The sequence below is a fragment of the Nicotiana tabacum genome, chromosome 7, assembly GCF_000715075.1.
Source record: "Nicotiana tabacum cultivar K326 chromosome 7, ASM71507v2, whole genome shotgun sequence".
In the NCBI taxonomy this organism is placed as follows: domain Eukaryota; kingdom Viridiplantae; phylum Streptophyta; class Magnoliopsida; order Solanales; family Solanaceae; genus Nicotiana; species Nicotiana tabacum.
Window position 1 is genome coordinate 136172423 of NC_134086.1, and position 15120 is coordinate 136187542.

The following is a 15120-nucleotide window of genomic DNA, read 5'->3' on the forward strand; positions in this document are numbered from 1 at the left end:
AGTGAGATTTTACTGGGTATATTGTTGTTGTTGTACTTCCGTTGTCCCAAAAAAGATTGATTATAACAATCTGAGAAGTCAAATACTAGATTTTTTCTTAATATTTCTCTGAACATCTTTAAAAGAAGTCGAAATTAAGCTCTTGATTTCAAGAAATTCTTCTTCATGAAACACTACAGGACCAAACCAGAACATCAAATTATCAATCCTCTGTCGATGATGAAAATGCCATAAGCGCAACCACTACTGATTTCATAGTTGGACGCATTTGATGATCTTTCTCTGTACAAGCTTTAGCAAGCTGTGCCATCTGCGGCAGACAAGTGTTTTGATGTTTCAAAGAAACAAAGGGGAAAAAAAGGTGGAACATAGTGCAACAAAGGTGTAATTTGTACCTTGTGGATTGAATCAAAGGGGTAGTTATCGCCGAGTTTGGGGTCTATCAATCTGGAAATGCCTTCAATTGGATTTGGATGATTATGAGCTTCTTCAAACTAGGGAACAATCATCATTAGCTCATCAACTGGTGCAAAATTTTTATGATACCTTGAAGTAGACAAAGTAACACTAGCAAGAAGCATTAAATCCATGAAAAGGTCATCTCAGTGCCAATCGATAACATTCGGTAAAGAAATATGCAGAAGCAAATTACCAAAGCAACAAGGCTTCTTGCATCATCTACACCATCTTCCTTGACTACCGCTTCCTTGGATGAAATCAATTCATAAAGGACAACGCCAAAAGCATAGACATCTACTTTAGGTGTGATAATTCCTGAACGACCATACCTGCATATTTCAGCAATGGTTATTTGCTACCATCTATCTGTGATACATCAGTTGGGGTATACCCAACTTGAGGGGGTTCAACTACACCCCCCACCCCACCCTTTTCATTGCATAAGTTCCCAGCAAGGGTAATTCATATATGTTGGAAATTTATTTGATGACCCTAACAAATCAAAGATACCATATATATATGAATCAAATCTCGACCTAATTCAGCTTCCTAACATTTTAGCTAAACCACTTCCAAAAAGAGATTGTTTGGAATACACCAATAATAAATGCCAACTCTGTTTCCCTAAAGACCACCTATTGTCATACTCGTTATCAAATAAACCAGGTCAGCAGCAGCTATTTCTGTGTTAAGACACATTTTGTACAATGAAAAAACTTACTCTGGTGCCATGTACCCAAATGTACCCATAAAACGTGTAGGCAACGTTGAATTTCCATTTTCAACAAGTTTCGTCAAGCCAAAATCTCCAACCTGTGAGTATGTGATTTACCAATTAGGAGAGCAGTTGTTTCAATTTGTCAAAAAACAAAGATTAGAGGCCTTAATAAGACCTTTGCATGGAAGTTTTTGTTTATCAGAATATTTGCTGATTTAATATCACGATGAATGCAAACGGGGACACTGTGTTCATGTATATATTCAAGACCCCTGGCAGAATCTAATGCAATTTGCACCCTCGTTGACCATGGCAGTGTGTCCCTCCCTGGAAATAGAATTATCAAGTAATTAACAAATGCTTAAGCGTATAAACATCTGCAATGCAAATAAGAAGAAAAATATAAATAATTAACTATTCCATCACATCACTATAGCTCATAAAGTTCTCATACCATGTAAATGTTGGCTTAGATTACCATTGTCAATGTACTCATATACAAGGAAAAGATACCTTTCAACACAATATCCTATCAAGCACACCTGCATGCATTCAGTGACCAAAAAAATCAAACAAGTAAACTAATAAAGCATAATACAACATTAAACTTCCCTTCCAGATCAGTAAATGATATACATAAATTCAAGACTTCAAACTTCAAGTACAGAAGTAGTCAATCCCTCAAAATTTCTTAGGTCCACACACTATGTACAGAAACACATAATAGTAAAACATGAATCATCTCTTACAAGAGTTCTATTTATACTGTAATATGACAAACTAGCAGTTTTAAGAGTTCATTTATACTGAGAGTTAGAATGGTTAAAATTGAAAGGAACAGGAAGATGAGGGAAAATAAGTACAACACTTTAAGCTCTTTCTTTTCTTTCCTTAACATTTCTCTCTATCCGTTCAAACCGATCAACTGAACAAGCAAAGACTCTCTGTTATTTATTTGTGGCAGTGACATGGGAACATGTGAAGTGCCGTCCATAAATGTTAATGAAGTGAATTATAAACTAGCTTTTTATTTCAAAAATCAAACATGAATGCGATGATGTCAAGATGCTGTATCTTTTGTGAAATAACGAGAAAATATATGTGAGGCTAACCGTGCAAGATTTTACATTTAATCCTATTTGGATTGTACTTGTGCTCATCGAAAGAAGCTTCTAAAGGAAATCTTTACCTTATCCAGGATAAAAAAAAAAAGGAAACCATAATTGACAGAGAAGATATTTATAATACCAGGTTCAGGTGATGAACGCGCGTCAAAATTTGCAGTTCAGCAAGAAATTCGGTTTTTGCTTGCCTTTTCATTTGCTTTATTGCTGTTATCTGTTAAATTTTCAGTATATGTTAGCAGAGACTTAGAGCATAAAAAACTAAATGCCCCATTGAATGGTGAATTGCCCACTTTCAAGTTACAGTTTTAAGCACAGTTCCATTTGTAAGCAGTAGTATTATCAGTTTATGTAATTAGAAATCCCTTAACACTTCTAACTAGATAACTAGCAATATCTTATTGTATAAAAATATTAAAGAATCTAACCAGAAGGTGTTCGGCAGTTGCTACCTTATCATATGCAGTTGCAGTATAGTGTTGGAAAAATAACCGTCATTAACATCCCCAAATTTTACTCTATAAGCTTGGACTTATAATTCTTCATAATTGTTAGCGGAAACACAAAAGAAAGAACACAAGATTTAACGTGGTTCGGATCAAAATAATCCTATGTCCACCAGAGAACAATTGCTTTTTTATTATTAACAAAGGAAGGGGAGAGTTCCCAATTACACTTAAGAGAATTTTTCTCTTAACTCTCTACTCACTACAATGTATTGTATTATTTTTGGGATGGTTTCTACAAATGAAGGAGTACATCTATTTATAGAGGTAAAGACCTCCTCTTGATGTCATTGGTGACATCAAACTACCTCCTCTTGATGTCATGAGGTAAAGACCTATTTTTGATGTCTTGAGTGACATCAAATGAGGAAGCTTCCTCCTAGCATCCACACCAACTCTTTCCACCAACTCTTTCAATTGGCATGCCATTGTTGACTAAACATAAACCAACACTTTCAATCTCCACCTTGGTTTGCGTTTCGAGCGTGCGTGTGAACAACTCTGGCCAAAACTTCTAAGCTTACTGGGCAACCCCGTTGTAAGAAACAAGAAGAATCAAACCATTGTTGAACATACCACCTCCACCTAACAACTGTTCTCTTCGGAGTTGCATAAGTTGATGCACACCCCCGCCAAGTTCTTGCAGTGTGCAAACTTAGCGAGCGGGACTATCTTGGACAACAAGTCTGCAGCATTATCGTCTGTGATAACCTTCACGACCTTGATAGTTCCCTCTTCAACAACATCTCGAATAAAATGAAATCTGACATCAATGTGCTTAGTGCGCTCATGAAATCTCTGATTTTTTATTAGATGAATAGCACTTTAACTATCACATCTAAGAGTTGATTCCAGCTTAACCAAACTCAATTCCGCTACTAAACCTTTCAACCAAATAGCTTCCTTCACCGCCTCTGCTGCTGCCATGTATTCTGCTTCTATCGTAGATAAAGCGACAATCGACTGCAGAGTCGACTTCCAACTAACGGCACTGCCAACGAGGGTAAAGATGTATCCAGTTGTGGACCTTCTCCCGTCAAGATCTCCTGCATAGTCAGAATCTACATAACCGAGAACTGAAATACCTCCACCACTTTTTCGAAAGGTCAGACCAACACCAAAAGCTCCTTTGAGATATCTCAATATCCACTTGACAACTTCCCAATGCCTCTTTCCTGGGCTGGACATGTATCTACTTACCACACTTACAGATTGAGCAATATCTGAACGTGTGCATACCATAGCATACATAATGCTACCGACTGCACTGGCATAAAGAATCTTTGACATATGCTCCACCTCATCCTCGGACTGAGGCATTTGTAACTCTGAAAGTTTAAAATGAGGAGCTAATGGTGTACTTACAGGCTTGCACGTATGCATATTGAATCTCTCGAGAACCCTTTCAATATACCTCTTCTGAGAAAGATGTACAACACCGTCTTCTCTTGAAATCTCTATACCAAGGATTTTCTTTGCAGCTCCTAAATCCTTCATGTCAAATTCCTTACTCAACAGTTTCTTCAAAGCATTTATCTCTGTAATGTTGTTAGCAGCAATAAGCATATCATCAACATACAACAGTAAATAAATCATTGAGTTACCAGACATCTTCTTGTGATACACACAGCTATCAAATGCACTCCTTGAGAATTCATGTGTAGTCATGAATGCATCAAACCTCTTGTACCACTGTCTAGGGGATTGCTTCAAACCATACAAAGACTTCTTTAGTTGGCATACATGATCTTCTTTTCCCTCAGCTAGGAAACCTTCAGGTTGATCCATATAGATTGTCTCTTCTAGATCACCGTGTAAGAAAGCAGTTTTGACATCAAGCTGTTGAAGCTCCAAGTCAAATTGAGAAACCAATGCTAGTAGCACGCGAATTGAGCTATGCTTCACGATTGGAGAGAAAATCTCATTGTAGTCAATTCCCTCCTTCTGACTGAAACCTTTTGCAACCAATCTCGCCTTGAACCTAGCATCTTCCACTTCAGGAATTCCCTCTTTCTTTCGGTAGACCCACTTGCATCCAACTGTCCTCTTCCCCTTTTATCTTTTCACTAAGACCCATGTCTGATTCTTGTGAAGAGACTCCATCTCTTCAGTCATGGCTAACCGCCATTGTACAACATCCTTGCAAGAAGTTGCTTCAATATACAAGGAGGGCTCCAGATCCTTAATCTCTTCTTGTGCAGCTACGAACGCATATGCAATCAAGTTTGCTTGATCTATAAGGCGTTCCGGTTCTCGTGTCTGCCTCTTCTCCCTCCCCTTCGCAATTGTGTATGGTTCATTGACAGCAAGTTCTTCAAGGTCTACATCTTCTGACTCATCTTTAACCTGAGTCTCTTGATCCTTTTCCTTGGCAAGCTCCTCCGGAAGCTCCACCTGCTCGTCGTTCTTATTTCCTGAAAACTCCACGGAAACTTTACGGGGATCAAGTATAGAGGATTCATCGAAGGTGACATCTCTACTAACTATAAATTTGAGTAAAGACAAACACCAAAGTTTGTACCCTTTTATTCCATCCACATACCCTACGAATATGGTCTTCTTAGCCCTTGGTTCAAGCTTTCCTTCATTAACGTGATAATAAGCTGGACACCCAAATACTCGTAAGTATGAATAGTTAAATGGTTCACCTGACCATACCTCATTCGGAGTCTTAAAGTCAATTACCGATGCTGGAGATCGATTGACAATATGAGCAGCAGTGTGAACTGCTTCAGCCCAAAATACTTTGGACATTTTAGCTTGTAGGAGCATACAACGAGCCTTTTCAAGAAGAGTTCTGTTCATTCTCTCGGCAACTCCATTCTGCTGTGGGGTATGCCTGACAGTCCTATGTCTTGAGATCCCATGAACCTTGCAGAATTCATTAAAACTCTTCATTGCAAAAGTCCAAGCCATTGTCTGTGCGAAGATACTTGATTTTCCGCTCCATTTGATTTTCAACCAAAATCTTCCACTCTTTAAATGCTTCAAAAGCATCACTTTTTGCCTTCAAAAAATGCACCCAAACCTTTCATGAGAAATCATCAATAAAAGTGAGAAGATACCTCTTTCTGCCCTTCGATGGAAGTTTAGAGGGACCCCATAAATCTGAATGGATGTAGTCTAGCACTCCTCTTGTCTTGTGTTTGCCAGTGCTGAAGCTGACCTTCTTTTGCTTCCCTAGAACGCAGTGCTCACAGAAGTCAAGTGTGTTGATCTTCTCACCTTCCAAAAGGTTACGATTGCTCAACATCTCCAGTCCACGTGCGCTCATATGACCCAGTCTCATGTGCCATAGTCTTGCCTTGTCATCATTAGATAACTGCACTGTAGATGCATTTGCAGAGCCAACAATGATGCTTCCGGCCAATGTGTAAAGGCCGTTCTCCAGCTTGCCTTTCAGCATGACTAAAGAACCTTTAGTCACCTTTATAGTTCCTGCTTCGCTCATGTACTCAGGAGATCAAATTCTTCTTAAGATCAAGAACATGACGGACTTGTGTAATAGTCCTCACGACTCCATCATGGCAGCGAACCCGGACTGAGCCAATGCCAACTATTACACAAGTTGCATTATTGCCCATTACTACGGTTCCTCCACTTTTCTCATAACTGCTAAACCAGTCTTTTCGGAACGTCATATGCAGAGTACAAGCAGAGTCTAACACCCATTTGTTTCCATATCTATTATTATTATTATTACACGATGTTGTTAGTACATAATCATTATCAAAATCATGTACCTGTTCAACTGTAGATGCACTCGCCTTTTCCTTGGACTTTGACATTGGGCAATCTCGTTCAAAGTGCCCCTTCTTGCCACAACCCCAACACTCTGTATTCTTCTTGTTCACACGAGACTTTGATCTGTGCTTTGATTTGCTCTTTCCCTGTTGGCTAGTCCGGCCTCTTACAAAGAGCCCACTTGCCTGGTCATCTCTATCTCCTTCAATGTGCCTCCGCACATCACTAGAGTTAAGTGCCTTCCGCACTTGCTCAAGCTTGATAGGCTCCTTGCTTTACATCATTGAATTCTCAACATCACGATATCCTGAAGCCAATGAAAATAGCAAAGCACATGTAAGCGTCTCCTCCTCCTTTTTAATTCCTGCAATCTGTAAGTCCATGACAAGTTTATTGAACGTATCTAAATGATCTTGTAACAAAGTACCTGACCCCATCTTAAATGTGTGAAGACGCTGTTGTAACAACATCCTTGTTATCACTGATCGGTCTTGTTATAGCTCTTCTAGCTTTTCCCATAACTGTTTGGTCGTCTCTTCGGTACCTGTACTTACTTCACAAAGCACGTTAGGTGCAAGGGATAGTTGGATTGCACTCAATGCATCCCCTTCAATCTTCTCCTTGTCGGGAGCTGATATATCCTTAGGATACTTTCTGTCAATAGCATGGATTGAACCTTCCCTCCGCAGTAACGCCATCATCTGGATTTTCCAGATATTGAAGTTGTTGCGTCCACTGAATCTATCAATTTCAAACTTTATGGAACTCATCTTTGCTTGTTCTTCCTCCTTGGATCGTTAAAGAATCTTGTTGCTCTGATACCATTTGTTAGCGGAAACGTAAAAAAAAAGAACACAAGATTTAACGTGGTTCGGATCAAAATAATCCTATGTCCACCAGAGAACAATTGCCTTTTTATTATTAACAAAGGAAGGGGAGAGTTCCCAATTATACTTAAGAGAATTTCTCTCTTAACTCTCTACTCACTACAATATATTGTATTATTTTTTGGGATGGTTTCTACAAATGAAGGAGTGCATCTATTTATAGAGGTAAATACCTCCTCTTGATGTCATTGATGACATCAAACTACCTCCTCTTGATGTCATGGGTGACATCAAAGGAGGAAGCTTCCTCCTAGCATCCACACCAACTCTTTCCACCAACTCTTCCAATTGACATGTCATTATTGACTAAACATAAACCAACACTTTCAATAATAATCATAGCTTTTATAAATTATGCTACTCTAGGTTTATCAAACTTCTCATTATTCCTCCAAAGGTATCCTAAATTCCAGGACTCAGATTTTTTGTTCTACTTATTGAATTCATAATAGAAGTCTTCTGAAATACATGGAATAAGAAAGAAAATAAAGTAGCAGCTGACTTGCTACCTATAGGGGAAAGGGAGGGTCCGTTCTTCCCTCAGTACAGTCCATCTTATTGAAATTGGAATGAACAAAAACAAATAAGTTTTAGCTAACACGATAAAAAGAAAGACAGGTGTTCCAAGACTTTACCTCTTTTATTTATGCCAAATAGCTAGGAACAAACATGTACGAGATAGAAATAGTTCAACTTCCAGAGTAGACAGGCAGACATATTTTTACAGTTATTGGAAGAAAAAAAGTTTGAATTGCAGACCTTGCCTCTCAGCTCAGCGTAATAAATAGCTCCAACGCCACCTTCTCCAATCTTATTAGAAATGCTAAAGCCATTAGTCGACTCAGCAAGTTCTTTGTATGAGAACTCAACAGATTTATCCACAGCTATGCCCAAAAGGCCTGCCAAGGCACCATCAGAAAGGTCACTGCCTTAGTCCCCTCAGGCCTTACTCAGAAGAAATGTTTATATCAAACTTGTGAAGCGACTATCACCCCCTATTTAGATTTGTTTACTACAGTATATCAGGTAAATCTTGGGTGTCTAGGCTACTTGAATTAGACAATTTGTTAATAGGGAATAATAACAACCCAAGATGTCCATGCAGTGTTTTGCTTAGAGCAATAAAATTATCACACCCCAAAGGTAATCATAAAGGGACATTGATTTTAACACTTCCAATTCACTACTGATATTGATTCGTGTGAAAAAACAGTAGGCACACACTAGAGGAAGCAAGACACCAGAACCTTTGGAAGAATTTATGTTGCGAAAATGTTTTTGTTAATCTAGAGAATTACCCTGACCAGATGGATGTGATTGATCAGCAGATGCTGAGATGTGTGGTACAACCTTTTGTGCCTTCTTTCTATAAATTCCCACGTAAATGATGCCTATGAGTAATGTAACTCCAGCCAGTGATGCTACTGCCATTCCAGCAATAAATTTACCTGATGAACCTGATCATACACTCGGTACAGAATAATCAATAAGCTGGGATAGCATGAATAATTCCATCACTGACTAGGTTTGGGTGAAAGAAGAGGGCAGTCACCTTTGCTGCAAAGTCAGGGGAAACATGGATGACCATAATGTTAATAATATACAAGTATGAGTCATGATATAATGTTCAATCTATTACCACCTCAAGTCTGAAAAAGATACCTGGTTGGCATAGGTGGATATTTCCCAAGTTTATCTGCATAAAACAAGGAACCATGGCCAGAATATTTTCCACCAATTAAAAAAAGTATGACAACAGAAGTAAACATTTTACCAAACCCCAAATATCAGGTATATAACTTAAGCTATGTCAGGTCAAAATCCACAATGCAAAGTTGCGACAATCGACCTCAGAATACTACTTCCTTTCAGCAAATGCAGGGAGATCAGAAAATCAATCAATATCTCATCAGTTGACAATAGTGAGGACATTTGAAGCATCAGAGGTTCAAAATGACTTCCCTTCTGCCATTAGGGAAAACAAGTTCCATAAGTGACATTCCACGCCGATTATCTCATACCTACACCCATCCCCACCCCACCTCAACCCTTACGCACCCATCTCGACCCTCTTAACCCCACACCAAACCTCGCTGGCCTCCACTCCTATCCACCCCACCCCTTCAGCCCTACCCCCTCACCACGCCCCCACCAGAAAATAAGTAAGAAAATCACTACTTCATACCAAACACACCTTATATGTCACTACACGAGCTTTAGAGAATCTAATTAGTTTTCCAGAACCCTTAATTCATATTAAAAACAAATTTTTGGAGCAAAAATGTGCCGAAACTGAGTGGAACAAATATAGATGATCCAAATAGTCGACTCCAAGATAGCAACATAAATATCTTCTTTGGTGTTGTTTTTATCATGTTTGAACTCACCTCTGCCTGGAATGTAGAGCAGCCCAGTGCCAGCACTGAAATTCACCGCTGGATTGTACATTTGGATCAATTCAGAGCTTGTATCGGTAGCCAACGCGATCGACTCCAGACTTTCCCCTGGCCTCATTGGATATGTGATGAACAACCCATAATCCTCAGATACATCTTTGTTCCCGCACGAGCAATTCACTATCACGTTCAACGTTACATTATTATCCGGGATATTATTATACGGATAACTGTTAACCCTCATCAACCACTCCTCAGTTACCAAATCGGAATACTCCGCCGCTACGCTACCATAAGTATCCCCAGAGCGGAGATTGTAGGGAAAAACATGTCCCAAGTAGTCGCCATTATTAAGGCAGTCACAACGGAAGGGTATTTTAATCTTAATTATGATCTCGGCTTCAGCCTGAGTAAGCGGAATTACGAAACTAGGGTTGTAGCTAAGAATTTCAGGGACAGATACGTTGGGGAATAACCGGCGGGATACGTCGGACACAAATTCGTCATAATAACCACGATGAAGAGAGTATGAAGCTAAAGCTAAGGCACAGCCCTCTGTGCACCTGGAATCAGCTACTACTGCATAATAATAATGAACTGAAAAAAAGTAGTAAATCACAAATAGGATTATCGTTATCCTTTGGAAAAGATACATTCCTGGAAAATAACACTAGTCGATCAGTCCATAATTATTAGGCTAAATAAAAGGAGGAAGAACGACCAACGATAGGAAGTTTACAGGAAAGTGGACATTGCTTCCACGGTTGAAACTTGAAAGTCAAACAGTGACAAACGGCAAATTCTAGCGCCAAGAATTAAACAATTCTATAATTAGTGCAGAATCAGTCTACTCTTAACAATAACACATTGCAGTCAGACCTGTGATATATGTAACAACATAGCTGTTGAAAACACTTCACTATAAAAGTTAAAACTTTTCCGGAACCAATTTTCATGATATGTTATAATATATGTTCTCTATAACAACAATTCGCAAGACTGTTATAGAGAGGGTTGACTGTATTTAAACATGTCGAAAGTTCATAATATTGAAACCCTTGTACATAATTAGACAGTATTGCTGGATGTTAAATTGAGAAAAAAAAAAGAATCTACCTTTGAAGTTTCTATATTGATGAATTTAAAAGCATTTGAAGTGAAGATATGTGACATTTTCTAACAGATATGCTGTTTTAGCATATGCATTGACTTTCCTTAAAAGCCAGTAGCTATCTTATATGCATCGACTTTCCTTAAAAGCCAGTAGCTGAACCTATGCATTAATTTATCTTTGTCTATGTGAAAATCTACGATGAGGCGTTGCTTACATCATTTTCGCCAAAAACGTGTTTGACAAATGACAGACACGCCTTAGAAAATGTACAAGAGATAACCATGAGACTTAGAAATGAAAGCAAACGTGTCAGCAGAACATATTAATTTTACTTCAAATAATAAATAAACATGGTCTAGTTATTAATTTTACTTCAAATAATAAATAAACAAGGTGATGGGGGTGCTCCATATTGTAACGACCTCAAATTCACACGCCGCGATGACACCTAATCCTACCCGCTAGGTACAGAGGCGAATCTAGTATTTTTATAACATGGGTGCACCACTAGAAACAACAATATCCTCTACTTGCGACAAGGTGGGTCTGTCATTTGTCAAACACGGTAATAGGGGCCACACCCACCTTGTCGTAAATAACCTCATTTCTAATCCTATGATATCTAACATGGTGTGCCCGCACATCCATCTCAATATCCTCATCTCTGCTACCTTCATCTTCTGGACATGAGCGATATTGACTAGCCAACACTCAGTCCTATACAACATCGTTGGTCTGATTACCACTCTATAGAACTTATCCTTAAGTCTCGGTGGCACTTTCTTGTCACACAAAATACCGGAAATGAGTCTCCATTTCATCTATCCCGCCCCAATACGATGTGTGACATCTTCATCAATCTCCCCATCCCTCTGAATAATAGACCCAAGGTACTTAAAACTCCCTCTCCTAGGATGACCTGATAGTCCAGCCTCACCTCCTCTTCCCCTCCTTGAAACGTGCCACTGAACTTACACTCCAAGTATTCTGTCTTGTTCTCGCTCAACTTGAAAACTTTAAATTCCAGGGTCTACCTCCATACCTCTAACTGCGCGTTCACCCCGTCTCACGTCTCATCAATCAATACAATATCATCTACAAATAGCATACACTACGACACCTCTCCTTGGAAGTGGCGTGTCAATACGTCCATCACTAGAGTAAACAAAAATAGGCTAAGTGCCGATCCCTGATACAACCCGATCATAATCGGAAAATGGTCTGAGTCCCCACCCACCGTCCTCACTCGGGTCTTTACTCCATCATACACGTCCTTAATCAACCTAACGTAGGCAACAGGTACACTTCTAGCCTCCAAACATCTCCACAAAACCTTCCTCGGAACTTTATCGTACGTCTTTTTTAAGTCGACGAACATCATATGCAAGTCCTTATTTCTCTCCCTATACTGCTCCATCAATCTCTTAACAAGGTGGATGACTTTTGTAGTCGAACACCCCGGCATAAACCCAAACTGGTTCTTGAAAATAAAAACACTCCTTCTCACCCTTAGCTCTACCACTCTCTCCCAGACTTTCATAGTATTGCTAAGCAGCTTGATACCCCGATAGTTATTGCAATTTTGGATATCACCCTTGTTCTTGTATAAAGGAACCATCGTGCTCCACCTTCACTCTTCGAGCATCTTCTTAGTTCTAAAAATGACACTAAATAACCTAGTGAGTTGCTCCAAGCCTGCCTTGCCCGCACTCTTCCAAAACTCCATCGGGATTTCATCTGGCCCGTTCAATTTGCCTCTGCTCATCTTACGCATAGCCTCCTCAACTTCATCAACTCTAATCCGCCTACAATACCCAAAGTCACAGCGACTCCCGAAGAGTTCCAAATAACCCAATACAATGCTCATGTCCCCCTCCTTGTTCAAGAGACTATGGAAGTAGGTCTGTTATCTCCAATAGATAAGCCCCTCATCCTACAAAACTCTACCTTCTTCTTCCTTGATGTACTTCACTTGGTACAAGCCACGCGCCTTGGCTAACTTGAACAACCTTTTATCCCCACCCCGACCCTCGAGTTCCTCATACAAACCACTAAAAGTTGTAGTCTTGGCCGCCGTAACTTCTAGTTTTGCCTCTTTCTTAGCCAACTTATAAAGCTCCCTATTCGCCCTCTTCTCCTCAACGTCTACACTTTTCACTAGCTTCAGATACGCTGTTTTCTTGGTTTTCACTTTTCCTTGCACCTCTCCATTCCACCACCAGTCTCTTTTGTGACTACCAGAGTAACCCTTTGAGACCCCTAATACCTCTATCGCGACTTCTCTAATGCACTGCGCAGTCGTGGTCCACATAGCTCTTGCATCCCCACTACTCCTCAAAGCCCCCATAGTCACCAGCTTGACCCCCAACTCCTGCGCTTTAGCTTCCGTCAAGGCTCCCCACTTTATCCTATGTTGTCTTTACATCGCCCTCTTCCTCCTCTTCCTCATGATCTCAAGGTCTATGACTAAGAGCCTATAAAGGGTCGAGAGGTTCTCACTCGGGATAACCTTGCAATCCATGCAAAGACCTCTATCAGACTCATTGCAGAGTAAATAATCAATCTGAGTCTCGGCCACCGAACTCTGGAAGGTGACCAAGTGCTCCATCTTCTTCGAAAAACTCGAGTTTGCTATCACCAAATCAAATGCTCTAGCAAAGTCCAACAGAGACGTTCCTCCTCCGTTTCTATATCCAAAACCAAAGCTACCATGCATATCATTATACCACCAGACGTCGCTCCATTGTGGCCGTTGAAATATCCTCCTATGAAAAGCTTCTCGGTATATAAGATACCACGCACCATCTCATCCAAATTCTCCCAGAAACGCCTCTTGACTTCCTCATTCAAGCCTGCTTGGGGTGTGTACGCACTGATTATGTTCAAAGTAAAACCTTCAACAACTAGCTTAATAGTCATCAGCCTGTCATTCCCTCTCCTAACCTCCATCACTAGTTCACGGAGGTCCTTATCAACCAAGATACCTACCCTATTCCTGCCCCCACTTTCCTAGAATACCAAAGTTTGAAACTGCCCACATCCCGCGCCTTATCTCCTACCCACCTAGTCTTTTGTGCACAAGCTATATTAATCTTCCTTTTCTCAAGAATCTTCACTAACTCTATAGATTTTCCAATCAAAGTTCCTATCTTCCAAGACGCCACTCTCAGCTACTAGTTCCCTTAGCCCTCTTACCCCCTTACCCCTCCCCCGCGCTGATACCCCCGAGGACAAGACCTTACCTACCATCATTCACCAAAGCCACTATAATCTATGAGTCACTACGCAAGCACTATCCCGAAAACAAGCGACAAAAATAAAATGAATTACCAAAATATAATCTGCCACTAAAGGTCGCAAAACATGTGAAGAAATAAAATAAAGGAACTAATGAGAACTATAATCTACAACTAAAGGTCAAAAAACAGGTGAGAAAATACAGTACAAGAGCTAAAGGGGGCTATAATCTACAATTAAAAATCACAAAGAAAATGTGCATAACTATAATGCAAAGCTATCACTAATGCAATTAATTTAACAATGCTAGGGCAAATACTAACTAAAGATTCAAGAACAAAATAGGGGCAGTGAGATACAATTACCCTAAAATATCAAGGCAAGAGAGGAACAATAGAATATAGATTGCAGCCCTTGAAATTAACGGAAATCTGGCCGTGATAGATTGCGACGAGTTGGAGGAACAATGTCGTTGTTTGAAATTGGTGGACCTAAAATCAGTCGGATTTTTTTGGATATGTATTAGGTTTCGATTTGTTTAACCACTCAACCCAAATGTTCCATATATACTCTTTGAAAATCTTCCATACACCTCGTCGGAAAGGTCACCGAAAAATCGATAAATCTCTAGAAGAAATAACAAACTTTGCCGGAAAATTAATATTGTAATTCCAAGAACCCTGATTTGATTCTCAAGAAACACAAAAGTAAAAGAGAAATTAAACTGAAATGCAGATGCAGAGAGAGAAGAAAAATTCAATTTATTATCTGCTATAAGATCTTTATTTGACTGCTGTTGGAATACAATTAGTTCTTGGGCTGCAAAGACGATGGAATAAGGGAACTGCAAAGACAATGGGCACCCGGGGGTGGGGTAGACGGAAAAGAACCCTCGTCCCTAGTCCTCTAGGTAAATAACTCAACATTAAACTAAG

At 39.7% G+C, this 15120-nt stretch overlaps 2 protein-coding genes across 2 annotated transcripts; both read right to left on the minus strand.

Moving 5' to 3' along the window:
* Nucleotides 1-71: 71 nt before the first annotated feature.
* LOC107815265 (lysM domain receptor-like kinase 3) lies at nucleotides 72-10937 on the minus strand. Its single transcript, XM_075217688.1, is given in 11 exon segments — nucleotides 72-310; nucleotides 396-494; nucleotides 653-788; nucleotides 1181-1272; nucleotides 1353-1504; nucleotides 1632-1719; nucleotides 2426-2515; nucleotides 8198-8367; nucleotides 8686-8906; nucleotides 9101-9134; nucleotides 9826-10937. Coding segments are annotated over 11 exon segments (1854 nt in total). The 5' UTR covers nucleotides 10490-10937; the 3' UTR covers nucleotides 72-202.
* A 1944-nt stretch (nucleotides 10938-12881) lies between these two features.
* Nucleotides 12882-13295, minus strand: LOC142162317 (uncharacterized). Its single transcript, XM_075218658.1, has one exon. The coding sequence runs from the start codon at nucleotides 13293-13295 to the stop codon at nucleotides 12882-12884; it is 414 nt and encodes a 137-aa protein (XP_075074759.1).
* Between the last annotated feature and the right edge of the window lie 1825 nt (nucleotides 13296-15120).